The sequence below is a fragment of the Thunnus maccoyii genome, chromosome 3, assembly GCF_910596095.1.
Source record: "Thunnus maccoyii chromosome 3, fThuMac1.1, whole genome shotgun sequence".
Lineage (NCBI taxonomy): Eukaryota > Metazoa > Chordata > Actinopteri > Scombriformes > Scombridae > Thunnus > Thunnus maccoyii.
This window is the reverse complement of record NC_056535.1, coordinates 13,541,027-13,566,136: the sequence shown is the minus strand read 5'-3', so window position 1 is coordinate 13,566,136 and position 25,110 is coordinate 13,541,027. Positions and strand designations below refer to the sequence as shown.

The 25,110-nt window shown below is 39.7% G+C and overlaps 4 protein-coding genes and 2 non-coding genes across 7 annotated transcripts; 2 read left to right on the top strand and 4 right to left on the bottom strand.

The window, feature by feature from the left end:
• Positions 1-27: 27 nt before the first annotated feature.
• On the bottom strand, positions 28-1,267 carry spcs1 (signal peptidase complex subunit 1). Its single transcript, XM_042405226.1, has 4 exons — positions 1,140-1,267; positions 677-736; positions 483-569; positions 28-312 (listed from the first exon to the last, which is right to left on the bottom strand). The coding sequence occupies exons 1-4, from the start codon at positions 1,173-1,175 to the stop codon at positions 190-192; spliced, it is 306 nt and encodes a 101-aa protein (XP_042261160.1). The 5' UTR covers positions 1,176-1,267; the 3' UTR covers positions 28-189.
• Positions 1,268-1,447: 180 nt separating this feature from the next.
• Positions 1,448-6,608, top strand: glt8d1 (glycosyltransferase 8 domain containing 1). The gene is made up of 9 exons (XM_042405215.1): positions 1,448-1,951; positions 2,741-2,839; positions 3,468-3,678; positions 3,777-3,888; positions 3,992-4,076; positions 4,207-4,319; positions 4,509-4,675; positions 4,810-4,922; positions 5,263-6,608. Exons 1-9 carry the CDS (start codon positions 1,936-1,938, stop codon positions 5,445-5,447), a joined length of 1,101 nt encoding a protein of 366 aa, XP_042261149.1. The 5' UTR covers positions 1,448-1,935; the 3' UTR covers positions 5,448-6,608.
• A 151-nt stretch (positions 6,609-6,759) lies between these two features.
• Positions 6,760-12,585, bottom strand: gnl3 (guanine nucleotide binding protein-like 3 (nucleolar)). Its single transcript, XM_042405202.1, has 15 exons — positions 12,332-12,585; positions 12,066-12,124; positions 11,784-11,924; positions 10,859-10,978; positions 10,685-10,765; positions 10,444-10,579; positions 10,217-10,320; positions 9,606-9,756; positions 9,308-9,395; positions 8,913-9,090; positions 8,681-8,823; positions 8,255-8,391; positions 7,739-7,878; positions 7,443-7,512; positions 6,760-7,347 (listed from the first exon to the last, which is right to left on the bottom strand). The coding sequence occupies exons 1-15, from the start codon at positions 12,342-12,344 to the stop codon at positions 7,247-7,249; spliced, it is 1,662 nt and encodes a 553-aa protein (XP_042261136.1). The 5' UTR covers positions 12,345-12,585; the 3' UTR covers positions 6,760-7,246.
• LOC121894862 lies at positions 8,543-8,616 on the bottom strand. The gene has a single exon (XR_006095636.1). It is a non-coding gene; the product is annotated as a small nucleolar RNA SNORD19 (small nucleolar RNA).
• LOC121894864 lies at positions 9,852-9,986 on the bottom strand. The gene has a single exon (XR_006095638.1). It is a non-coding gene; the product is annotated as a small nucleolar RNA SNORA47 (small nucleolar RNA).
• Positions 12,586-13,302: 717 nt separating the features above from the next.
• Positions 13,303-17,860, top strand: LOC121893973 (zinc finger protein 497-like). 2 transcript variants are annotated; one of them, XM_042406210.1, is made up of 3 exons: positions 13,303-13,909; positions 15,211-15,995; positions 17,359-17,860. In XM_042406210.1, the coding sequence occupies exons 1-3, from the start codon at positions 13,729-13,731 to the stop codon at positions 17,362-17,364; spliced, it is 972 nt and encodes a 323-aa protein (XP_042262144.1). In that variant the 5' UTR covers positions 13,303-13,728; the 3' UTR covers positions 17,365-17,860. The 2 variants fall into 2 exon arrangements, with proteins under 2 accessions (XP_042262144.1, XP_042262143.1); XM_042406209.1 differs by having other exon boundaries at positions 15,211-17,860.
• The last annotated feature ends 7,250 nt before the right edge of the window (positions 17,861-25,110 follow it).

Here is a 25,110-nt window from a genome sequence, read left to right as displayed (position 1 = left end):
CAAATGACACATCTCCTTTATAAAACATACAGTATCAGATGTTTATTTTTTGGACACAAGTATTTCATTGTTGACTGATAAACATAAAGTTTTCTTTCCCAACGCTTTACATGTGAACTGCTAGACAAAATTCAAAATAACTTCCAATATAAAAAGATGTATTAACAGCCAGACAGGGATAATTCTGAGTTATTTGTGCTTCTTCTTCTTGCTTTCCTGAGGTTTTTGGATGGACTCGCTGCTGGTCTCTGGTACCACTGGCTGCCAGGACAGTGGGTTCTGTCTAAACATAGGCCATGGGGGCAGGGTCAACTACAGTCAAGGAGAGAAACAGAAAAAAATGATATAATAGCTGTTGTTGACATGGTATACAACCATAAGACAAACGACAATGGGCAAGAATTTTGTCTTGTGTAAAAGAGAGGTGGATATATTGTTCCTTCCCCACAATAAAGCAGACAACAATACAAAACAAAACTCACCACACAGGACACAGCAAAACCACCCAAAACGATGTACACTGTCCACCCAAACTGCTCAATGATCAGCCCATACACGAATCCAATCACCTGGAAAAACAAGCATACCAGTGAACCTGACAACAGGTAAAAACAACGCAATGTCCTTCTAAAGGGATGTTTTGAATCGCTAGTTCACATGTGTCATGGTTAGTTACCGCTGAGATGAGTATTATTCCTTGGAAAATCTGTTCAGCCAGCTTCTGGCCTTTATAATCCTGCAACACAAGAGAAACATCATTAAGGCAACATTAATGACAAGGTGAGGAGGATAGTGGGTCCATCTGTGCAATTCATAGCTGCTGAGGCTTTGATGTAGCCTGATAGCTTGGGAGCAGGTTAGGTAACGCTAAAAGTAATGAAAAGACGAATTCGTTGACATTACAACAAACCTGATATCAGCTAACAGCTAGCGCCTTACGTTAATTTCGTATCTGATACATGACTGTTAAAAGCTATAATGAATGGCTGTAGCTATAAAAACCATCATAACGTTAACGCGAGCAGCTGTTACACATGAAACCGCTGCACTGGCTAGCTAGGAATTGACGATAGCTTGACAGAAATGTATGAACGAAACAGCAGCATAACCACGCATCAAATTAGCTAATTATCTCTCACCATGTGCGTGGGAATAGACTTGAATATAGACAGCATCTTTCCACTTGAAATGAATGATCATAAACAGACAGAGCTTTGCTCAAGCGGCTCCCCGAAAGAAATTTGATTTCCGGTTTCAAAAAGATACGTCGTGTTGTGAATGAAAGACCCATCCGGCTACTGCTAGCTGCTAGCCGCGCAGGCTCACAGAGCTATACATCATATGGATTGATTCAACAGTTAGATGCACTGAGACATTTTGGTTTCGTGTTAGTGGAAAGCTTTGTGTGCCTAAATAACTGCCAGTCTAGCTACTTTTTTTAAAAGCTATTACAGTTTACCGATAAAATTCTGTGTGTAGTAAAATTGTGTGTCCAGTCATTGAAACGTGCACGTATGCTGCAATATAGCTTACAATTAGATTTTTTGCATCGAGAAAACAGCACGCTAATGTTAAGGTAGAATCAGGCATACATTGGACAGCTATTACTACGTGCAATTGTGGAAACGGATAAACTTAATGTTGAGTTGGCAATTTGGCTTTAACGTGAATTTGCCTCCCATCTTATCTCTCTTAGAGCTGACTGTAACTGCATTTTATACTTTTCAATTAGCATATGTATGCACAGTTAACAGACACTAATATCGGTGTGTGTCTGCGGTCGCCACGCAGCGGTGCGGTTAACCTCAGTGCTCATTAGCCAGCCAGCTAACGTAATACATCTCGGGCTGCTCACAGGTCAACTTTCAGCTTTTTACCAGTTTTATTTGTTTGATATTAAGTAAACGTGCTGGAGGGTCGGATGAGGCCGTTGTCATGACGCTGAGGAGAGGTGAGTCAGTTTGGATGAAGTGGCTGCTTATTTGCATCTCTGAGACATGTCAACAAGATAATACAATGTGAATGGAAAACAGTCATAAAGAAACTATTTCTTTCTCTTTATTTATTAGGATCCCCATTAGCACCAACGTAAGCATTGGCTATTCTTCCCGGGTTGCACCACACATACAGTCATACACACTCATACATACTATAATAATATAAACAAACAAATCAGCTCATCTTTTTGAATTAAAAATAAAGTACAAATACAAAAACAGAAACTAAAACCAAACACAAATTACAAATGAATCACAGTTCAAGAATTCATAGCAGACTTGATTATTTTCTTTCTTCATACAAATAAATAGTCATTATTAATGAACTTAAATCCTTGTCTGATGACATTCTTAAATGATCTATTTATCTGTCCTGTGTATGAAAATACATTACTCATTCTTTCATACATTTCTACTTTCACTCAGGTCTACATTTTATTTTATTTCATTTTCCCCTAGTTTACACACACAGTTCAATTTTACTGTTTGAACCAATCTTTAGTATTTTCTTGAACAATATGTCCTGGCGATGAATTCCACCTGACCGTGGCTAACTAACACAAACTAATAGGTAGACCTCTAATGAGGCAAATTGGCGGTCACTTACATCTAATATTATATCCCAGCAAATTATTTTATTAATAGTTATATTTACTTTTGTGGCTCTCACAGTCCCCACACTGACACTGCTGCCCTGTGTACCTCAGCTATTGAAATATCTGCTCTTCATTGTTTTCTTACAGTAAACGTGGTCATCCTTGTGCTCCTGGCTTTGGCCTTCCTCATCATAGTTCAACGAAATCTCCTCAACCTCAGTGATTTTCTACACAAAGAAAACATAGGTATGTTTATCTAGTCTCTCTTTTTTTTACTTTCTTTTTAGACATTAAACACAACACAAAAAATCACAAGTTATTACATTTGTCTCTCAGCTTCTCCTGTGCACTGTCTGTCTCAATTACATTAACAGTTTTGTATTCAAGACCTACATATCAAGATCAACATTATCTGTATCAAAAAAAAAGAGGGGTGAGGGTCAAAGGCACAAAAAAAGTAAATAATGGTTGTCCATTCGACATTAAGACAAACAAAGGAGTTCATTGACTGTTCCTACCTAGATTAAATAAATACATAAATACTCTTCAAGTGGGTCCCACATCCTCTGGGATTCACCTAACCTGTTGTGTAAGCTATGTGCCATTTTTTCCATCTTAATTTGCTTTATAGCCTCATTAACCCACTCCTGAATGGATGGCACACTACTTTGAGCCCATTTTTTGAGTATTACTTTGCTTTGTAAAAATACACAAAATAAGAAACAAATCCTTTATGCTTTAGGCATGTTTTTCCTTGAGCTGGGGTCTCTACCTACATGTGGGGTACACTTTTCTTCTCAGAATACCTTCTATATTGTTGTTGTGTACCATTCAAATGAAACCACAGTTGCAAGTGAAATGTGTCTTCGTCCAGATGCTGGGGTGATTCTTCCTTTTGAGTCCGAGTTGTCTCCTGACCTCAGACTCGAGTCAGCGAGGACGGGCGAGGAGATCCCTGTTCTCATCACTGCTGCTGAGGAGAGACTTGGAGCTGTGGTTGCTGCCATGAACAGTGTCTACCAGAACAGTAAAGCCAATGTTGTCTTCACCATAGTGACCCTGAACGACACAGTGGATCACCTCAAGTAAGACACTGAAGCAAGTCTGTCTTGCTACACACATACTGTAATATCACCTTGGTTTTTTATTTTTATTTAACATTTTTTCTTTGTTTTATCAACAGTGTGTGGCTGAGCAAGACAACTCTAAAAAATATCAAATATAAGATAGTTATTTTCAAGCCTGAGCTCCTCAGTGGGAAGATATCTAAAGATCCTCAGACGCTGGAAAAACCGGTGAGATGAACAAATGTACTGTTAATGTCCCAGAATAAATATCTATGCTATTGCAGTCTAGTTTTGTCTCTTACAAACTTTGTTCACATGGTCCATTTTACAGCTGACGTTTGCCAGGTATTATCTGCCTTTATACATACCCGAGGCAGAGAAAGCCATCTATTTGGATGATGATATCATTGTACAAGGTAAGATACTACACCAGAAAGGAAGAGTTTCTCTCCATATAAAACATACTGTTCTTGTTTTTCATGCAGCATTTAACATCTTGGGGAAATAGTTTAATGTATGGACTTTGCCTGTTCTCCTTGGTCTCAGCGGATATTCAAGAGCTTTATGACACCAACCTTAAACTTGGACACGCTGCTGCCTTCTCTGATGACTGTGATTCAGCGTCTGCTAAGGGCATCGTTCGAGGGGCTGGAAATCAGGTGGGCATCTCTTTTCCTCTGTACTGATTGAAGGACAGGGCTGCAGTTTTAGAGGAGAAATCAACCCTCAAACACACTGTCTGTGTCCGGGCCAATATCTGAATGTGGGATTTTTCTCATATATTGTGGTGAGACTGGATTAAATCTTTTCTTAAGATTAAATCTTAAAGATTTTTTTTTCTTCAATAGAATAACTATTTAGGTTTCCTGGACTTCAAGAAGGACGCTATCAAAAAGCTGGGGATGAGGGCCAACACGTGCTCCTTCAACCCCGGGGTCATCATCGCCAACCTGACTGAGTGGAAGAACCAGAACATCACCGGGCAGCTGAAGCACTGGATGGAGCTGAACACACAGTGAGTTACTCACATTGGTGAGATGACGGCTGAATGGGAGTCTGTCCTGGTGAAATTTGACCAACTGAGGGCAAAAGTTCACATTTGTTCCCTTTTACTGTTTTGTATTAAGCTCAATTTGTTGGTTTCCTCAGGAAGGATCTGTACAGTAAGACACTGGCAGAGAGTGTCACCACTCCCCCGCTCCTTATTGTTTTCTACAAACGTCACTCCACCATTGACCCCATGTGGCACATCAGGCACCTTGGTGAGTTCTGGTTTATTCATTGAATAGTTGACTGTAGATGAAATACCAAGACTTGTGCTGCATGAGAAGTTTGTGCTCAACTAAGCTAACCGTGTCTTGACTGCAGCTGAGAGTGGTATCAATCTTCTTGTCAAACTCAACATCTAGTCAAGTTTAATTGCACCAGAATTTTCTGTGAAGAATGCAAGTTTTTAAGTTACAAAAAGTGATTATTGATACAGAAATGATCACTTCTGGGTGGTGGTGGTGCTTGCCTTTAATGTTTTTTGACACCTAAACAGTACATGGTGTGACATAAATGTAAAGATGACAGTAATGATGGCAAAACCTTGTCTTCCAGGCCTGACAGGTGCTGGCAACCGCTACTCACCACAGTTTGTGAAAGCTGCCAAACTCCTCCACTGGAATGGACACTATAAGCCTTGGGGGAGAACCTCCTCCTTTACTGATGTGTGGGACAAGTGGTACATTCCAGACCCGACGGGAAAATTTCATCCCATGCGAAAACACGCAGGGGACAACTAGACTGGACTTTTTTTTTTTCTTTTCTTTTCGTTTTTTCATTCAACCAGCCAAGCCAGCCTTATCCAGGCAGGACCACGCCTCGTGATATCTCAGGAACAAACTCAAATATGAAGAGAGGCCCTGTATTTGATTCTGTCATCCTCAGAAAATGTAGACGTGTGTACTCTGTGTCCCTTGAAAACATAAATTTCATCCCTTTTTTTTTTTCTATACCCAGAGGATTATATTGTTACTTGGAGTGCACATATTTTCCACAGCTGCTAAGTCCAGAAACTCAGTGCCCTTGAGATTGCTTTTGACTGTTTCACTAAAAAAAAAGTGTTTTCCAGTATATGATCAGAATGGTGTTCCACCCTCAACATCACCTTGATAGAAACTGATGCATCAACCTTAGTCAGCAGTAACAATACCTTGTGACAATGTGCCAAAACCACCATGTACATAACCAGCTTAAGCCATCACTGTTCAAGTAATCAATGAGTGTCATTTTGGTGTGTTTATATGCAGCTTAATAATGAGTAACTTGCTTTACTTGCAAACTGAAGGATTTTATACAGTTACCTCGGCTATAATGGTGCAGTAGTCAGCCCGAGTTAATAAGTGACTTGAACATATTCCCCTCAGTTATTAATTGTAATCATATTAGCCATGCACATGCCTGATCTTATTACCTCAATTCAATACTTCCTGTGGAAAAGTGATAAATTTTATCATACTTAATTGCACATTTTGACAGCTTCTAACAGTGATCTGTGCTTGTCTCAGCAAGCGAGACATCAGTTAGTTAGAAAATGCAGTTCAAGTCCTTTTTCCTACATAAATCCACTACAGTACAACACCAGTTAATTGCAGCAAAGTTAATGGTGCAGTAGCTTTTCGATTTGCCCCAGCTATCCATTTATTATGCCATAAGTGAACACTAATTCAGTATTGTACTGCCTCTTTTGCTGAACTGTTACAGTGTGGTTTTTAATGACATTATATGCAGACCACTAAGCAAGCTGCAGCTCTGCAGAAATTGGAGAACATAATGTTTGCACAAAGTGTTTTATCCCATCATTGTCAGGATTTTTATACTTTTTCAAATGCATTCACCTTGCTGGTGTAAATATTTGTCATCTTTTGTATAGTAAAGGAAATAAATCCTACATTTTTATCATTGTAATGTTATCTTGTGATATTATGTCCAATTATCTGTTATGAACCAGGCATTTTTCAAGATTTACTTGTTCCAAGATTCAAATGTCGTTACAGCATGAATCCATGGTCAGACAGTAAAGTTTTCATGACAAAAAGACAGCCAGGCGATGGATGTATTAAAAAACAAAACCGACTGAGGCTTTGTAGAGGGTTTATTACATGTAAAGTAAGTCTATATACATTATTCTGCATGAACACAAGAGATTACAAAAACCTCTGGACACATAAAACTGGTGATTTTTCACCAACATCTGGTAGAAGTCAATGAATAAATACATAACCACCAAATCAGTCCACTTCCTGGGATGGGAGTAGTCCTAGTAGTCTAGGATAAAGGCTGCTTCTTGCCTGGGAAACGGTCGCACTGTCTTCCATATTCAAAGAGCTAATGGAAGGGCACAAACACCAATGACTGGCCTGAAACCAGCCAACAAGGCAAGTGTCTTTCAAACTGGGATTTTGAATCAACTTTGCCTTTAATGATAAGATGGCCAAAGGCACCTCGACGGTGATTTTAGATGTCAACATGTTGACAAACCCATGTCTGCATGTCCACCAGACCATGCAGGCTGTTAAATTAAGCAGTGCAAAAGCAAACATCATTTAAAGTCTGTGTTGAAGTCGTAGGTGTCATCTGTCGTAGCTGTGGAGAGGCTGATGTCGATGGGGACAGACTGGAACTGCACATGGCCTGGTTTTTCTGGAAAGATGAGGTGAGATATAAAAATCCAGCCAAACAGGTGTGCACATTAGTAACGTAGACATAAGGAATGAAAATTTATAAACTGAATTTACTTTTGAGCGGTGCTTTCTGTGGTTTCTCTGGTTCTTCGGCTGTATTTGAGTCCTCAGCGGTTTGTTCAGGCTGCAAGAAGAGCAGATGTTTCAACAATTTAAATTCCAATAATCCTAAAGATACACAGAGTGCTTTCAATAAAACTTCTCTTGCCAGCAGGATCAGAGTTGGATTAGAAGTCTTCATCAACAAATCAAGACTTGTGTTTTTGTCCTCATTTCCAGGCTGGGTTATTATTTGAAGCAGCTGTGTTGTCTAGCGGACTTCCAGAATCTTTTGTCACATCTGTAGTTACCTCATCATTCTTCTCTGCTTCTTCCTCTTTGGATTCAACAGCAAGTTTTTCTTCAGAGATGTCACTGACCGTCAGCAGGCCTGCAGTGGGGCCTTTAGAGATGAAGCTTATACTGCTGGCCTGGTTTGGAAATTTAACACCTTTAAAAAAATAAATAAATAAAGTTGGTGTCAGCAACACAGTCAGAAGTGACTACATTCTTTTTTCTAGAGTAAACTGACAAGTCCAGAGTCTAAAAGCCTGCTAGTGGCCCCAAGAGATTGGTTACTTTTACATCTCTGAACATCTGGACAATTACTGTATGAAAAAGGGCATGAATGTTATATTTTGGTTTCAGAAGTTCCAGAAAACGCAGTCTTATACTCTCATTAATAAAGCCAAAAGAACAGACGCTAATTTTTATTTTTTTGAAAGTGGGCAACGATAAAGAGACAAGGCCACAGAGGCTACTGTGTTGTCTTAATAGTGCTGGTTTTCAGACTTATGTTAAAACAGACACAAATTTAATGCCAGTACCTTTCAGAGTTTCCTCATTGCCAGTTTTCAGCTTGTTTAGATCCCAGCCATTCTGCATCTCAGCGACCACAGTATCAGACAGGTAGGAAGGCAGGCTGTGGTTCTCTGCTGCCTTACAGTGGTAGCTCATCTTGGCTCTGAGGGAAAACCAAGCCAGAGACAGACATCTGTGACTCAAGATCAAGTGAGACAATACCACTTGCTCCCTAAAAATACAGCCCCAGAGAAGAGAGTAACACTAATTTTGATTACGTACAGAATGACTACATATATTTGCAGTTAGCCTGGCACAGTGTTTGGATCAGAGTTGGATTAGAAGTCTTCATTGTGAAATCCAGAAATGCGTTTTGTCCTCATTTCCACACTGATGCACTGCAGCTGCCCCCCCCCCCCCTCCTGATCCTTCAGGAAAAAACTAACACTCACCCTGTCCAGTCAGCAAGGAAAGCCGTGGCTGCCTGCTCTGTGTTTGGGACTCCACCCTTCTGCAGATAGCCGCGCTTTTTGGCAAACAAGGATAAAAACTCCAGAGAATTTCTGAAGTCGGGGACGTTGTACTGGAGCATGATCTGAAACAAGTGAGGACAGATGATAAATGCCTTTTACCCTTTTAATTGACAAAAAAATCATATGCTCCTACTTGACATAATTTCCCTACCTGAGTCTTGTCACCCTGTTTGAGCAGAGTCCTGACGGCCTCCAGCACACTCTCCTGGCCCTCCTCCACCTGCAGGCTCCTCAGAGCCATAGAGGCTGGAGGGTTGGACGGTGATGCTATGACTCCTGGGCTGTCTAGAAGCTTCACATTCTTCAAAATGTGCACCTCCTGCATGGATCTGGGGGTGATAAGGGGTAAACATTTCATCATGAGGATAAGCTAGGAATTAAAAAGGCATAGGAAATATGTTGGAAACACAAATTTGTCAACTGGGATATAGTCAGTGATGCACATAATGATTCCAATTTTTAATAGGGAATTCTGCTAAATCTGCAATGTGATAACAATCCCAGAGAAAATGTTATAATTCTCTTCCAAGTTTATTAGTCTCTTACTTTGTGATGCCTCTCTTGACACCGGCATTGCATGCAAGGATTCCTTTCATACTGTTGATGAGACTGCTCTTTCCCACATTAGGAAAGCCTGAGGGTACAAGGAGACTGTGTCAAATTGAGGGTTCAGACTAATTACTGATTAATCTACACCACACAACTACCTAAGATTGGATTTTAGGTCTTCATAGAACTCAACACTTCATATAAATCCACAACCTTCAGATAACAAACATCTCCTTGAAAGTCCTATTGTCAAAAAGGAAAACAAGAAATTTTATATTGGGAAAACACTGCTTACCAACTATACCCACTCTGAGAGAAGCTGCATTCTGCATGTTTGCAGCATAACTTGTCAGGAGCTCAGTGAGACAACTGTTTCCAAAGCAGGCTGCTCCTCTGGATTTGTCCAATACTTCATTGGAGGCAACTATCCTGCTTTTCTTTGCTTGCTGATGAGGACAGAACAGTAAAATCACTTAAAAGCAACACTCAAATTGTGTGCGCACATTGAATTTTTTTTAAAGATCCACTAAAAACACATTTTGTTTTGTTCACAAACACACATTATCAGCTCTGCACACCACAGAGCCACTTAATAGAGTGGTTTGTTTGTTACTATTGGAGGTTATAACCAGTTATAACAGCACAACACAAGCTGCTCAACCTTCTCAGTCCTCCGTTGAACAAAAGTTAACCAAACACATTTCTTAGCAATCAGGCAAATACTGACTGTATGCATTCTGTGACAGTTTTACAAAAGACGCAGAGTTAACCAGCATCTTTGTAAAATTAATCCAAACTGTGAGACCATAGAAATTCAAATTACATACCAAAAAGCTGGATGGAAATGAACAGGCGCTGCGAGATTAAACACTTATTGATCATTGATGTATAAAATGCACCACCTACCACTGTTCTGTCCTGAATCTGTGTTGATGCTTTGAACGCAACAACTGGAAACTCCTGCTGTAGACACTGTATCCACCTCTCCACGTTTTCCTTAGGTACCAGATCTACAACACAGAAACATATTTACATGACATATATTGTCCTTTCAATTCACACTAGACCACAAAACTAATAATCTGTGTGTACACTTGACTATAAATTAACATGGCAGTGTCATGTCAATTTACCTATTTTGTTTAAAACCAAAATCAGTTTCTTGTTGCCCTCGCTCTGCAGCACTGCCTCCTCCAGCTGTGGACATCTGCACCCCAGTGGATCACGAGCGTCAAGGACTTCTAAAACAACATCAGACGTGTTGATTACCTGAAGAGAAGGAGGTCAGATTGAGGACTGTCAGATGAGTTTTAGTTTGAATTAAAAAACATTTATTTCTACAGTAAAGCACTGAGTAAGACCAGGTTGTGTTACCTTGTTTAATTCAGAGCAAAGGAACTGTTTTGAGTTCTTGTCTGGAGCAGACTGTTTCTCTGAACGCTTTCCATTCTCCTCCTGGAAATTACAAACCAAAAATAAATAAAAATAAGTAAACAGTGAACTGATTAAATTCTGATTTCATGTATGATTGCTGCGTTAGTCTTTTACCTGCCGAGCTTTCTTGGCTTTGGGTTCTGTTTCTTTACTCGCAGCCTCCTTGTCCTTCTTCCTCTTCTGGGCTCGCTCCTCTTTTTTAGCTTGTTTTCTTCTTTCTTTTTCTTCTTCAATCTATGACACAGAAATGTGTTTAATAAGTATACCGATGGAGCAATGAAGAAAAATGCAACATTACAACGCTGAAGTCAGCTTCTAATTTGAGGTTAAGGGGAAAGTTAAGGAAAACAAAAACAATTATATGTAGCGGCCAAGTCTCCATTTTTTCACCACGTAAACCACTAAATAGTCGTAGCATTGTCCAATCCCAATAATAATAATCATCATCATCATCATCATCATCATCATCATCATCATCATCATGTCCAGATTTGACGAGTCTAAGTTTAGAAGTTTTTGATCTGGACCTAATCTAATGTGGTCTGGATGGAGAAATATAAGTAAAAGACCTTTTTTCAGTTTGCACAAATCTGAAACTGTGTTTTAATGACTCTCTGGAGTCTCCCTGATAATCTAGTCCAGATTTGACAGGTTTAAGTATAATGGTCTTTGATCTGGACCTAATCTAATGTGTTCTGGATGGAGAAATAGCAGTGAAATTGCCCTTTTGTCTGTTTTCATAAACAAAGTAAAGGTTTCACAAATCTGACAGTGGGTTTAAACAGCGTTAAGGCTTTTGCTTCAACGTTTAACACTTTTTCGTGAGTTTAAGTGGTAAAAAAAAACGGAATCAGTCACCAAATATCCATATTTATGTTTTCCTTAACCCCAATTGGAAACTAAGTGGTAATGCTGCATGCCAATGATTTTGGTGGAATAAAAAGATCACCAGTATAAACACAGTGCCCAGATGCACAACAGGTACACATTACTACAGGCTGGTGATTGAGACAAGCAGCTTGAGGAGAGTAGTGCTGACCTGCAGCCTCCTCTGCTCTGCCTCCCTGAGGACCTCCTCTTTAAAGGGAGCACTGCTGGGCACTCCGATGTCCTTCTTCACTCGTTTGCTCACTCCTTTCTTCTTGTTCTCCTTTCTCAGCTTTCTGTTGTGCTCTCGGACCTGAAAACACAACACCAACCAAATGTAACTCAAACTCTCGGACGTTTAAATGTATCAAACAACTCAGAAATTAGCGGTAGCAGCCTCATGTCTCCCACATGGGCATTTTAGTAAAACAGTTCTTTGATGGTAGGCACTTACCTTCTTCTGTATTTTATAACGTTTGGCACATGAGACCCTCTTACTTGCTTTCCTTAACTCTGAAGAAAAAAAAAGAAAAGAATAAAACACGTTGGTTCCAGCTAACGTTAGCTAAAGACGAAGCTAATGCAGACGAAGCATAATTGATAATTTGGCTGTTAGCAATGATTATAGTTGGCGGATAAGACAGCAGAACAATAAAGCCTTAAAGAGTAATTTCATACGCTAATATATTTGTTTAACATTGCTATAAAGCTTGTACTTACTTGGTCGTTTCATCGTGGAGCTGTGGACCTGCCAATGTGACTGACTAGACTGCTCTCACACGTGGAGGAGCTCACAAATTTTACGTTTTGTCGTTTCCGCTTTTACCGGCACGTCTTTACGCCACCTGCTGAGCTGGAGGCCAAATTGTTGTCCTAGGATTGTGAAGTCATGACCCGCCCTACTCGGCCTCTGATTGGCTAGTGCTCGTTACCTTCCTTGGTCGGGTTCGTTAGGTTTAGGCATGAGGAGTGAGATTGGTTAGGATCAGAGGTGGAGTAGGGCGGGTCACAACTTCGCCATCCTAGGAAAAAAAGGCCACTATGGCAGGTTTGCGGTTCAGCGTAAGTTTCCATGGTGATTTATCCCATTTAAAAGCATAGGGTTAAAAACCATAGAAACATAGATTGTAAAAAAAATAAAAGTGAACAAACAAAGTGAATAAAGTTGAAAGTGAGCCAGCTTCGTGATACCGGAAAACCTTAAGCCCAAAGATAGATGGATAACCAAATAATCTCACTTCGTACATGTCACATCAGGATCTCCTTTATGGGAAAAATGTCACATTCACGTGGGTCTCAGCACATTCAGGTATCCCGGGAAGCGAGAAAGCAGACACATTGGCAAAAGAAGCGGTCAAAACAAATGATCAAAACAAATGATCATGATAAATGATCAAAATCCGAGGGGAAAGGCATAGTGTGAAGAAAGGTAAATCAACAGTGGTAACAGCATTGCGATAATGCAATAAAAGGGAGACATTTACACTCTATCCATAACAGAGTACGTAGGCTATGTTAAGAAGTAGGGCGACAAAACGAAAAGAGCAAGTAATTATAAGCAGGCTGAGAATTGGGCAGAGCAACAGGGGTGGAGCAGCGATTTTAAAAGTGTGGGAGCTCTCAGAGTGGGACATGAGCACCCCCCCCCCCCCCCCCCCCCCCCAAATGAATGCCATACAGTTCTACATCTTGCTTCAACACCATATGCAAATGATATTGAGTTCAAAATTTGCATTGTAGCACTAACCTAACCTTCCTAAAGCTAAAGAGGGGGCCATTCAGACTTTAACTTGCTAGCTATGAGAATGCTGTCTAGCTAAATTATATATTGGAATGTGGAGACAGTGTTGAAGGGAGGAAATGGTTAAGTTTTTTGAGGACGACTGAACTGAAAAGACAAAGAATAAAACCTGAAGGTGGCTGTAATGCAACATCATGGATGCCAACTGCTGTAAAACCTCACAGAAGGAAGGAGAAGGAGAAGAAGAAGAAGAAGAAAAAGAAGAAGAAGAAGAAGAAGAAGAAGAAGAACTCCTCGGGGGTCACGTGATTGGGTTGAGCATCTTTTTTTTGGTCCATTTTGGCTGATAACGAGAGCTCCGTGCAAACCCAAGACGATGACCAAACTGCAGTTTTTAAACGTCTTTTTGACTGAGCGGCTCATGCTTGCTGCACAGGAGATCTACAAATCTGTCGAGGACACGATTTTGGAGTACCAGGAGGAGATAGCGATCCGGGAGCGAGAGAACGACCATCTGAGACGAAGGCTGCGAGACGCTGGGATTGAAATATGGCCAGGTTAGCCAACTGAAAGCTAACGGTGGAGTCGCTCCCCTTTATGCCCTCTTAGCCGAGCCTGTGGGGTAGCATTAGGTAGAGATATAGAAATGACTGCGTGCAGGACGAATATATAAATGCACACACGAAACAGCCTCAGAATAGTGTTGCCTCACTTCCGAGCAAGTTAACTTTAGCCGTTAGCGAGCTAATTGACGTTAGCTGCTGTAGTTGTGAAGCGGCTAGCGCGTTAGCAACCTTTGTTCGTTAGCCGACTAGCCTGCACCCGGGTTGTCTGCATGTTGACACTGCCAGTGTAACTGTTATTAATGCATGTTTGACAGTGACAGACATTAGTGCACACTGACGAAATGCACTTTTCACGTGTTGTATCAAAGTGTTTGTTGTGTTCTCCACTTTTAAAAGACCAAAATCTGAAACTGCTGCTTAAGTGTTGCCAAAGGTGCCATTAACGTAATTATTGGGACTGGATGCGTAATGCATTCTTAATTTCAATCCATTTGTAGAGATTTTTTCAAAACCTTTCACTCGACATCAGTATTATTATTTTCACATTTCACATTAGTGTCAACAATCCCAGTTATATCCACTGTGAATTAATATTACTATATACAACGTAGTATACAAGTCGAAGGGGGTGAATACTTCATAAAGGCACCACATATAGCATTGTTTATTGTTTGAGGGTCTCGCTGACTGTGTTATAGTTGAGGTGGGCCACTTCGCCTGATATTAACACAACCTCTGTTAACGTCATTGAAATTAGGATACTGGTATGACATTTAAAAAATGACGTGTTTTTATTCACATCAAATGCCATATATCTAAATGTGTGTCTATTGTATAAGCTATTATTTTGTAACTAAACTGGTCAGGATTTGGGAGTTTTACCACCTCTGCTTAACAGTTTCCTGGAGGAAACATTGTACTTATATGTTGAGAAATTCTAACAGCTCAGTTAGAATTTACACATGATGCTGTATCACCACGATTTATATATTTACATCCAGACATTCTCTGTTAGTTTTAGTGAAGTTAATGAGTTCAGCTCTTTGCTACTTTGATTAAAAACGTTGTCTGGTAAAAAGATGTTTTACAGAAGAACAGTTAACAATTCCATGTGCGCTGGTGGCTCTTCTATAGGTTTACAGGTTAACTACAACTAAGATAAGGACCAAGTCCATTTTGGTAGTTTAATAAAATCTAAAACTGAAAACTGGATTGTGCCATAGACAGAGTTGTGTTTGCTGCGGTGTAGTTAATATTTTCACCTGAGCCTCTTTCTCCTGCTGTGTTCACAGATCGTCCGTCAATGGCGCTGTTGGAAGAGGAGGATGGTGAGCATCCACGGCGTGAGTGGAGTCCCAGCATGGGGCACGAAGAACGTATTCCTATTCAGATCAAGGATAAAAGAGACCTCCGGCCCAACCAAGGAGATGATCAGCTTCGTGGCCATGGCTCATGCAGCACACCAGAGAACATGTTCACTCCCCCACGAGTTGGAAATCAATATCCCCAGGATGGCCCTCACACATCCAACCTCCCTCAGAGTCAAGGTGTGGAGAACAGAGAACGGGATCCCGGATCTCGAGGCTCCTCGAGGCATGTGAAGGCAGAGAGTGGAGGAAGCCACAGAGGCTCTACTTCCTCCAACAGCGGCGCCCAGCCTCTTGCACCAGTCAATCCAAACTGCTCAAATGAGAACAACATTGACATTATCGGGGTGGAGAATGGAGGACAGATGGTTGGTGCTAAGGGAAATGGAAATGGGGCTAACAGAGGACAGGCCTCTCACATGCGCAACCAAGGAGCCAACGCTGTTGACTGCCCCCATCAAAAATCCCCCCTACAAGGTCACATGTCGTCCTTCTGCTGCAAGGTTTGTGGCGAGGCGTTTAGTCACATTGGCCACTTGCACGTGCATGTACAAGTGCACACACGGGAAAAACCTTATCGCTGTGGTGTATGCGGGAAATGCTGTAGCTCCTCCGGCAGACTGCAGGAGCACCAGCGTAGCCACACGGGAGAAAAACCATTCCGCTGCCAGATTTGTGGAAAGGGCTTCACACAGATGGCTCACCTGAAGGTACACATGAGGATCCATACAGGGGAGAAGCCTTACAGTTGCCCCGTGTGTGGCAAGTGCTTCAGCCGTTCTGACAAAATAAAGAGGCATCTCCAGACCCATAGCCGTGAGGGAACATATTTCTCAGGGCAATGATGCAAGTGTGTTGTTGAACAACCCAGTTTGTGAATCATATTGATGTGGGAAACTTTTCTACAAAAAGCTAAAATCGCTGCCATTAAGACGAGGCTTTTTTCTTTCTACTTTCCAAGAACTAGGAAATTCTGCAACTCTTAGAGCAAGTTTTTTATCTAACCTAATACTTCTCCACGCCATAGTCCCTCAATAGGTTTTGTATTAGCCAGTTTAGTATGTCATTTACTTAATTTTGTACTTGTCACTGAGTATTAAATCTCTGAGACACAATTTGAGTTATTAGCTAGCCTTTTTGAATTATCTAGCCTTTCCTTAGTCACATAATTAGCATGATGAAGTCTTCCACACATGCCTTGAAACTGAGATGCATAAAGAAATGCAACAATGTTCAGCACGGTCACGGCTTATCTTCAACCAGTCACTTCATATCCACAAGTTCACGTTTGAGTTTAAAATTTGCAGGCTTTGCACCTATCTTGTGTTCATTATTTTAACCTAAAAATAAAAGTCAGAGTATGCATGAAATGATCTCAATTTTCTCAGATAAAATTTAAATTAACTACAGAATAAATGACTTGACAAATGAAGCCCGTTTGTTATCTGGCTTAGTCTTGAGAGTAGAAAAAAGGGTCGCACACTCTGGCTCCATATGCATTTTCTTATATCCACATGATATTTTGGCCCTCAGGCCTTCTTCAAGATCAACAATCATGACTGCTGATCTTTAATCATGATTGCTGATCTTGAACAATCATGACTGTTGATCTTGAAATACCGCCACAAACTGTAGACTTGAGACTTTTCCAGTTTACAAGGAGGAATCTGATCTTGCACTTATCTCCATATTTGTCTTCATTTTTGCTTTTTTTTTTTTCTTCTCGGTGCTGTTACATTGTTGCAGAGCTAAATACTGCCATCTCACATCATCAGTGCTTCATGTTGTCCATTGAAATATGGAGAACTCTGTTGTGAGACTGCTCCACTTTTTTGTGAAAATGTGATATTCTGTAAAATACCACTAGTCCCAACCTATCATGCATTTAAGAATTTTGTGGTGTCTTTTTTTTTTTTTTTTTTTAAATGACATGCACTGCGGCATCTGTCCTAGACGATGCAGAAATTCACTCTATAATAGGGCCATACAGTATTAGCTGAACCTATCTGTGGATTTTCAGGGTTCTCAGTCTGCATTGATTTATGTTCACCTGTGTTTCTACCACATTTTCAGAAGTGATGGCTGGTTTATTATAGAATCAGGTACTTCCTCTGCCCATCCTGGACTGACTCCATTGAACAGTAGACCCTTTCTCCTCTCAGGATGCTGCATTCATAACACGAGGGTATACCAGTAATACTAATGTCTGACTTGAAACAGCTATATTACAAGTCAGAAACTCAGGGTTTGTGAGTTTTCCCATTGGATTTGTGGATATAAACATGGAAATAATAATGGCCTGGAAAAAGATGAACTAAATAAAATAAGATGAAATGTTAATACCTTCAGAGTGTGTCAAGGCTCAGTTGCTCTGGGAAGTCCTGCCTAAGTTAAACCCTACGTGTGATGAATGCGGCACGAGACAACTTCAGCGCATCCTCACAGCTGACCAGCAGCCCCTCACTCAGTCTACTCTGGGACAACTTTGCTTCCCCTGCACACACACACTCTACTGTACAGTGTTGTATCATTGCATATTAAATGTTATTTTTTAATAAAGTAGCAATTGAGTATCCATGATAACTCTCTTCTATTGTGTAAAGAAAGACAACTTAGAAATGTTGAGTGAATGTGTGTACAAAATCATTACTAATGGTGCATTTATATAGCATCTTTCTAGTCTTATCGACCACTCAAAGCGCTTTACAACATGCCAACGTTCACACACATTCATACACTGATGGCAGATGCTGCCATGCAGGGTGCCAACCTGCTCATCAGGAGCGATACAGAACTTACTATCCAAAGTGCCCCACAATGTTTTTATGCTCACCCATTCACACAAACACTCACACATCGATGGCCATCAGGAGCAATTTGGGGTTCAATATCTTGCCCAAGGACACCTTGACATGCGGACTGGAGGAGCCGGGGATCGAACCACGACTTTCTGATCAGTAGACAACCGGCTTTACCTTCTGAACCACCGCTGCCCATTCATACATTCACTGAAGCAAATATTTATAATTGAGAATAGGGTATTTTTAGCCAGCTTTTTTCCCCTCTTTTCTATCTTTTGCATTTATCAAATGCAAATAACACAAAGCTGGCATTGATTTTCTTTGCAACCACTTGTGCATCTTGATAGTCTGAATTGTCAGTGTGATACAAAACTATTTTCTGTTCTGTAATGATTTGTCTACCCTCAGAAGAATTCTTTCCTGCTCCAGTTTAGTTTCCTATTTGTTTCAATTTCAGCCAGTTTCATAGTGTTTCAATAGTATTTGTTAACTCCATGTTAATTGCTATTCAAGATATTAAAGATTTTACAGAAATTTAAATTACAGTAAATGTTTTTGCAATATATACATAAAATATAGGGATTTAAAAAAAAGAATGGGGGCAGATGTAGGGTAAATCCATGTATCTGCCTGACTATTACTGCTCAGCATACATGTGATTAATCATGTGAACACTTGAGAGCTTCTCATGAATGCCACTCCGAGACGTATTCCTAAATTGGCCCTTTAGAGCATTCGTAAGTGCTATGCTTAGTAAGTTTGATAAATATAGGACCAGAACCAGGTGCATATGGTAGCTTTGAATTTAGTGCCATCTTAGTATAGTTTATGTCATAAGGACCTCAATGTGAAATTTTTCATTTGACACTGCTTTCTGCCGTAGAAATAGTCCCCATGAAAACTGTTGACACCGAGGTCTATAGATTATCCAGAGTAAGACAGACGGCACTTTTACAAAGACTTGTTGATTGATGTTCATTTTTAGGGCTTTGATCCCCACAAAGATGATTCATTCACATTTGTATTGGGGTGGAGGCAGTAATGGATTTCTCAAAACCTGGGCAAAGAAAACCAGATGCATTCGAGAGGAAAGATTTCACCAAAAGTATGTGAGAAAAGTATGATTTTTGTAATCTGGGTTAGCTAACCGTTAAAAATATATATTGAATTGCTTCCATTTCTCAGCAAGATCAAGTACTGTATCAAGTGCTTTTGATGGCCAGAGCTGCTGACTTTTAATAACTCAAATGAAAAATAATCCCCCATCATACACCATCCTCTTCACTTGCAATTATATTGTTTTATTATACTTTACTCTGATTATCTCAAAAACCTATTAGAAATAGGATGAAATCACTTCAGTTTTAAGAGGATAATGAAAAGAAAAGGAGCTTTCACAGTCAGAGGAGGAGCCTGAATAATGCCTGAATTTCTCAAAGCAGACGTTTTGACTTGTCATTTCAGGAATAGCACAGGTGTTCCTGATAACTCCTAAATTGAATGTAGCCATTATCAGTTATTAATGACACTCGTGTATGTCAAGGTTTGATATCCTAAAAAAGACTGATTAAGCGAAGAGGTTAGAAAAAAGGATGTAAAACATTTTTGCACTGTTGTAGAGCCACACTTATTAAGCATGTGAAGGGATTGCTGGCACAGAATAGTTGACAGCAATAACAAATTTCCTTCCCTATTTAGAAAATATGCAAATATGTTAATCACTGATGAAGATACTGGGACATTTGTTCTGGAGGGTTTTAACTAGCCACCATTTTCTCAGTAAAATATATCCCCATTTGCTTTATAACAGGCAATTCATTTTGATGGAGTATCAACAGAATGTTTAATATTTATCACCTGATGAATATTTTAGAGTCTTTTTCAAGGAAGACATATTGTCATGTCACATTGGGGAAAGCACAGGTGTAAATCATAAAATTAATGATGTGCACTGTGCATGCTGATCCACTGGGACGCTTAAATAGAGCAGAGACATTGGTAATGTTATCAGTAACACCTGTGCTTTTCCTGTACTATGACAAGTGTGTTGCCTGCTGTGAAAAAATAAAAAGGACTGTTGGAAAGCGACAGCATTCATCCGTTTGAAGTCCTATTGCTGTACATAAAACATCTCTTATATTCAAACCACACTGAATTCCTTCAACTCATCATGTGTCCACAGTCTGTATTTACAAGCGATGTGTAATTGATTTATTATTTTTTTTGTAGTAACAGATACACAACACCTGGTGGGGTACTTTCCATTTCGATGTTTCTTATACCTGACAATGAATAATAGAAGTGTGTAAAACTGTAATTTGCTTTTACCATCAGAAAAGTAGAGAGGCCCACATTGTCCATAGGAACATATTTACATATATATATTTACACATGGCAACCTGTAGTTTAATATCATTGTAACTCATTGTAACAAAGTAAGACAACAGTTAATAACAGAACCACAATGTGTTTCCAATGACATCTTTATGATATGTGCCTGTTCAGATGTGGTGGAATACTCACTTATTCTTGTGATATTTAACACAGTCATAATAATTTGTCCTGTTTCTCCAACGACAGCAAATGCACGTCTGAAAGCCGTGAGTATTCAGACTATGTACAAACACGAGGAGACCCAACAGATCGTAACTCTCACACCACCCTGTGACCTGCGGTGACATGCCACATCCACTCGCTCTTCAAGGTGCAGACAGGAAACGCCGGCTGCCCACAGCAGGAAAAGCCAGGAAGTCTGATGATGAGAAGCCAGAAGACTGATGGAAGATGTAGCTGATATACCACATTTCACTTGCTCATATCACATTTCAGTAGCTGCCTAACAGAAGCTGTTGTGATAAGCGTTCCTTTTAGAAAGATCAACAAGCTATTGTTACGTACTGTTATTGTATAATTAATCATTAACCAATCAAAGGTAATCAGAACCCTGTTGTGCAATCAGCCACTGGAATCAGATGAAGGCTCGTGCAAAAGGATTAATCAACAAAGAAATAGTTCATATATTAGATTCATTTTTTTTCTCAGCATTTAATTAATAAAAGGCATGATTGCTTGTGGAGATGAGTAATATAACAGTGAGGGTCTTTTATGACTGAAACAAAATGTAGTTATTTCAGAGGGCTACAAGGAGCCTCTTATGGTTAATTATAACCAATTCCCTGATGCTAAAACATGTAAATTTTTCATTTTAAGGGTTAGTTCACTCAAAACGAACCTGATTTTCTCACTAACTGTATCTAATCAATCAAGTAGTTTTTTTTTCAGCCCAGGTTTTGAGATATACAACTCCGAGATTTCGGCATCCAGCTTTGTATGTGGTTTTAGTTGAAAAAGTCAGCAGCAGTCCTTCTTTTGCAAAGCTGTTACTCTGGATAGTCTACAGACCCGCTGTGAACTGTTTTCACTTCGACTTTGGAAGAAGGTTTAACTGCAGCAGGGAGCCTGTTTGGCATTTCCACATCATATTTGGTGAATTTGTCATAATTCTGCCATCTGATTCTGTCATTTTTTAGAGTAAAGAACTACAAATTTTGTTAGTGGCTTTGACCAGGCTTTCAGTAGAAGATATTTTGCCTAAGAAAACCAAACCAGGCATTCAGTGGACAACAGCACTAGCAATAATAATACCAGAAATAAGATGAGTTTCATTGGTATGCAGCTTCTGAACTGATAATTTACAGTATAACTAAGGTTTATTGATACACCAGTGCAGTCACACTCTTAAAATGGTACTACTACGGTGTCTACATTTGTAAGAGGGACAATTTTTATCTCAAACAATTCTAAAAATAGCAGAGTGCGTCAATATTTTATGAGCTAATGAGGTTTCAGTGTGTGGCAGCTGTTGGTTGATTGATTGAGCAGTGAGATGCGACTGTTCTCCGGCGATCTCATTCAAATATTGATTGATCTCCAGTTTAAGCCCTCCATGAAGATGGCAGTTCATAACCCAAGAGGCTGGCATAAATATTAAATTTCATAAATATGGTTTGCGGTCAGTAGATGCATGTAGGTTAGGAGCATCAGAGAAGAGTATTAGTCATGGGCTCAATAAAATACATACTAAGTGATATGACTGAGCAAGAGAGCATGGATGTAAGCTAGTCCGCTCTAGTTTATACAGTAAAAAAAGATCATTTGCATTAGCCAGCACGCCATAAATATCTACTTTAAGTTTGTAATAAATATGCCTCTTTGACCTTACTTGATTATATTTCAGCCCCAGAGCAGCAATTTATAACTCAGTGTAATTAAAGCCACCATATGTAGAATTAAAACACTTGGCGCCCACCCAGTGGTTCAATCTAAGGAGTATCCGCACAGGAAAGAGCAGAAGAAAGCAGCAGTGTATGCAGTGTGTGTGCACTTGTCACCTTACTTGTACATCAGTGTTGTGCTCTGTTGCCTCCAGTTTATTTTTGCAAGTCAGACTTGTTTGTCAGATGCACAGGTTTTCTGGACATCTATTGACTTTTCTTTCACTCCAGGGTAGCAGTATTCATCTCTTCAGGGTGGCCTGCAGGGAGCCTGTACTCTGTTTTCTTGTGGTCCTTTCTAATAGCTCAGTCTGTGATTTTATCTATTGGATATTCTGTGTATATAAAAATTGCATAGTTTATGAAAACAAAGAATGAATTCAGCTTTATGGTCAATTTATATCTGATGTCAATTTCAATAACAAAATGGGAACACAGTCTTTCGCAAAGCAGGAATGAGTCATTTCTCTATTTCCTGCATAAAAAGATTTTTTAGTTTGGTAGACTAGTGAGAGGAGGCAGTTAATGCCACAGCACATGGAGTTTCACCTATTTAACACACACACACACACACACACACACACACAAACAAATGTGTCATCATTTAAATGTCAAACAGCCTTATAGAAACAGTTTGACATTTTGGAAAATACATTTATGTGCTTTCTTGCCAGACAATTAGTTGAGACTCCAGGCTCTCTGCCATCAAATACTCCAGCACATAAATCCCTGTAAAACAACAACTTGCTGTTTTTATATTTCTGTTATTGTACTGATTGAACAATGAGATTTAAAACGTCATTGAGTGAGCTCTAGAGTTGAGCTGGTTGATTTTTTTAAACCTTTGGACAGAGCCAGGTTAGCTGTTTCCCCCTTTTCCAGCCGGCTGCTGGTGGTTGCTTCATATTTAGCATATTTATAGGGTATTTATTCTGTTCTTGGCAAGAAAGTGAACAAGCGCTTTTCTACCATTCCTTTAAATTGACAAACAACAACAGTTCAAATGACCTCTGCTACTGGTGCCAATGCATCTATAATATTTCACGAGAGACCATACCATGATGGATTGCACAAATGCTTATTTTGCCCCACCCCTAATGACCCGAATTTAAATCAGTCAGTAAGACATTGAAATAGTGCCAGATTGAGCCAACAAGGCAGATTTTATGTATCACTTTTGGAATTAAATTATCAACAAATTGGCACTCTCATGCTGTGCATAGATGCCCACCAGCCTGTAATTTTAAGATATAGCCACACAAGGATGCTTTAGCTCTCATCATGTGTGTCAGGATGAACTTTTACATAAAGACTTGTCTCTGAAATGTCAAGTAGCCAGCTGCTGCAGCTAATGTTGGCCCAAACTAATGTCTGGTTGTTTCAAAGTTTTTACAGCCTAACTGAAGCTATCAGTTTTCTCTAGACAGTTACTGGGCGGAGGATTCAGCACCCTTGACAAGCTGGAACAGGTATTGAAAAATTCCTCAATGTTTCAAAAGAATCTGGCAAACTTGTCTCTGACATCATGATGAAATATCTTATTTTGATATTAATGCAACTGTTACTGATCCTGAAATGGACCAAATTCTATTGCCAAAATTTTTAATTTATCATTTTTACAGGTTCAATTTGATACAAACATGATATCTCTGGGGATGTTTTCTATCTGATTGTACCCCAAACACTCATGTCAGCTGAAAAAAATGAATGCTATGTCATTAGTGCCTCAGACCTCATGTATCCTGCAGCTTCCATCTGACTGCTCCATGACATATTGATCTGTTCTTCACAGAGAGGAGATGGCAGGATTACGCCTCTGTCTGTATGATCCCTACTTTATTCAAGATACTACACTGCCTCTGGAGGACTGTGGAAATTAAATCATATATTGTACACTGGCAGGAGCTTAAGTGAGTTGACGACCAGTCAGGGAGATGTGGCTGCATGAATAACGGCTCCTCAGTCACTTCTAATATGTAGCCAGTGAGTGGAAGACTTTTGCTGCACTGAGAATCTTAGATTTTTACATACTGTATGTGGTAATTCACCTGAAAGATGACAATATATATATATATATAAAATATGTCGTGTATTAATATCATTATGAGCAGTGGTGGACTCTGGCTGTCTGAGGGGCATGGGCGAAAAAATATAAAGGGCACCTGATACATTCAAAGGGCCCCCATAAACAGAGAACAATGATGCATGTTTAGTAAAAAGGCTATATCCTCATTAAGATGAACATTTTTTAGATTGAGAATATAAGTAAAACAACACTTCTGTATCAAAAAGGATTCAATTTTTAAACATTTAAAACATTATTATAAAATCTCTAATTAAATACAGGGAATGGATGACATTTAGATGTTTATTTCTTAAACACATCTGTAGTAAAAACATGGAACTATTAACATTTTGAGAATAAGCTGTTTTGAGCAGTCTTGTCAGGGAGGCGAGAAGCAGGATTGGTGGAATTAAAGGAGAATGATTTTGGCTATGAGTTTGTAAATGTTAATCATCTTGTTATAGTCGGTTGAGATGTCCCTCTCAATGGACAACAGCAGAATGTTGTTGGGTCTTGTTGGAAAGTCGGGTCTTGATCAGCTTCAGTTTGGAGAATGATTGCTGGACTGATGCCGTTGTCACTGTTAGCGTAGACTGCACTGACCCAAAGACAACAGAACAATGTAAAGTGGGTGTGACTGAGCAAACTACAGAGCAGTACTGTACCAAAATCAATTGAATTGAAT

What these genes read in the sequence shown, in the direction of transcription:
- spcs1 (XM_042405226.1), bottom strand. Translation starts at nt 1,175, where the DNA reads ATGCTGTCTATATTCAAGTCTATTCCCACGCACATG. An exon ending in AGTCTATTCCCACGCACATG is followed by an intron (nt 737 to 1,139) that starts GTGAGAGATAAT and finishes CTTGTGTTGCAG; the next exon opens with GATTATAAAGGCCAGAAGCT. An exon ending in GTTTTGCTGTGTCCTGTGTG is followed by an intron (nt 313 to 482) that starts GTGAGTTTTGTT and finishes CCTTGACTGTAG; the next exon opens with TTGACCCTGCCCCCATGGCC.
- glt8d1 (XM_042405215.1), top strand. An exon ending in CTCAGACGCTGGAAAAACCG is followed by an intron (nt 3,889 to 3,991) that starts GTGAGATGAACA and finishes TCCATTTTACAG; the next exon opens with CTGACGTTTGCCAGGTATTA. An exon ending in TGGATGGAGCTGAACACACA is followed by an intron (nt 4,676 to 4,809) that starts GTGAGTTACTCA and finishes TGGTTTCCTCAG; the next exon opens with GAAGGATCTGTACAGTAAGA.
- gnl3 (XM_042405202.1), bottom strand. An exon ending in TTTGGTTTTAAACAAAATAG is followed by an intron (nt 10,321 to 10,443) that starts GTAAATTGACAT and finishes TCTGTGTTGTAG; the next exon opens with ATCTGGTACCTAAGGAAAAC. An exon ending in AAGCAGAGAAGAATGATGAG is followed by an intron (nt 7,513 to 7,738) that starts GTAACTACAGAT and finishes CTCTTCTTGCAG; the next exon opens with CCTGAACAAACCGCTGAGGA.
- LOC121893973 (XM_042406209.1), top strand. Translation starts at nt 13,729, where the DNA reads ATGACCAAACTGCAGTTTTTAAACGTCTTTTTGACTGAGCGGCTCATG. An exon ending in TGGGATTGAAATATGGCCAG is followed by an intron (nt 13,910 to 15,210) that starts GTTAGCCAACTG and finishes CTGTGTTCACAG; the next exon opens with ATCGTCCGTCAATGGCGCTG.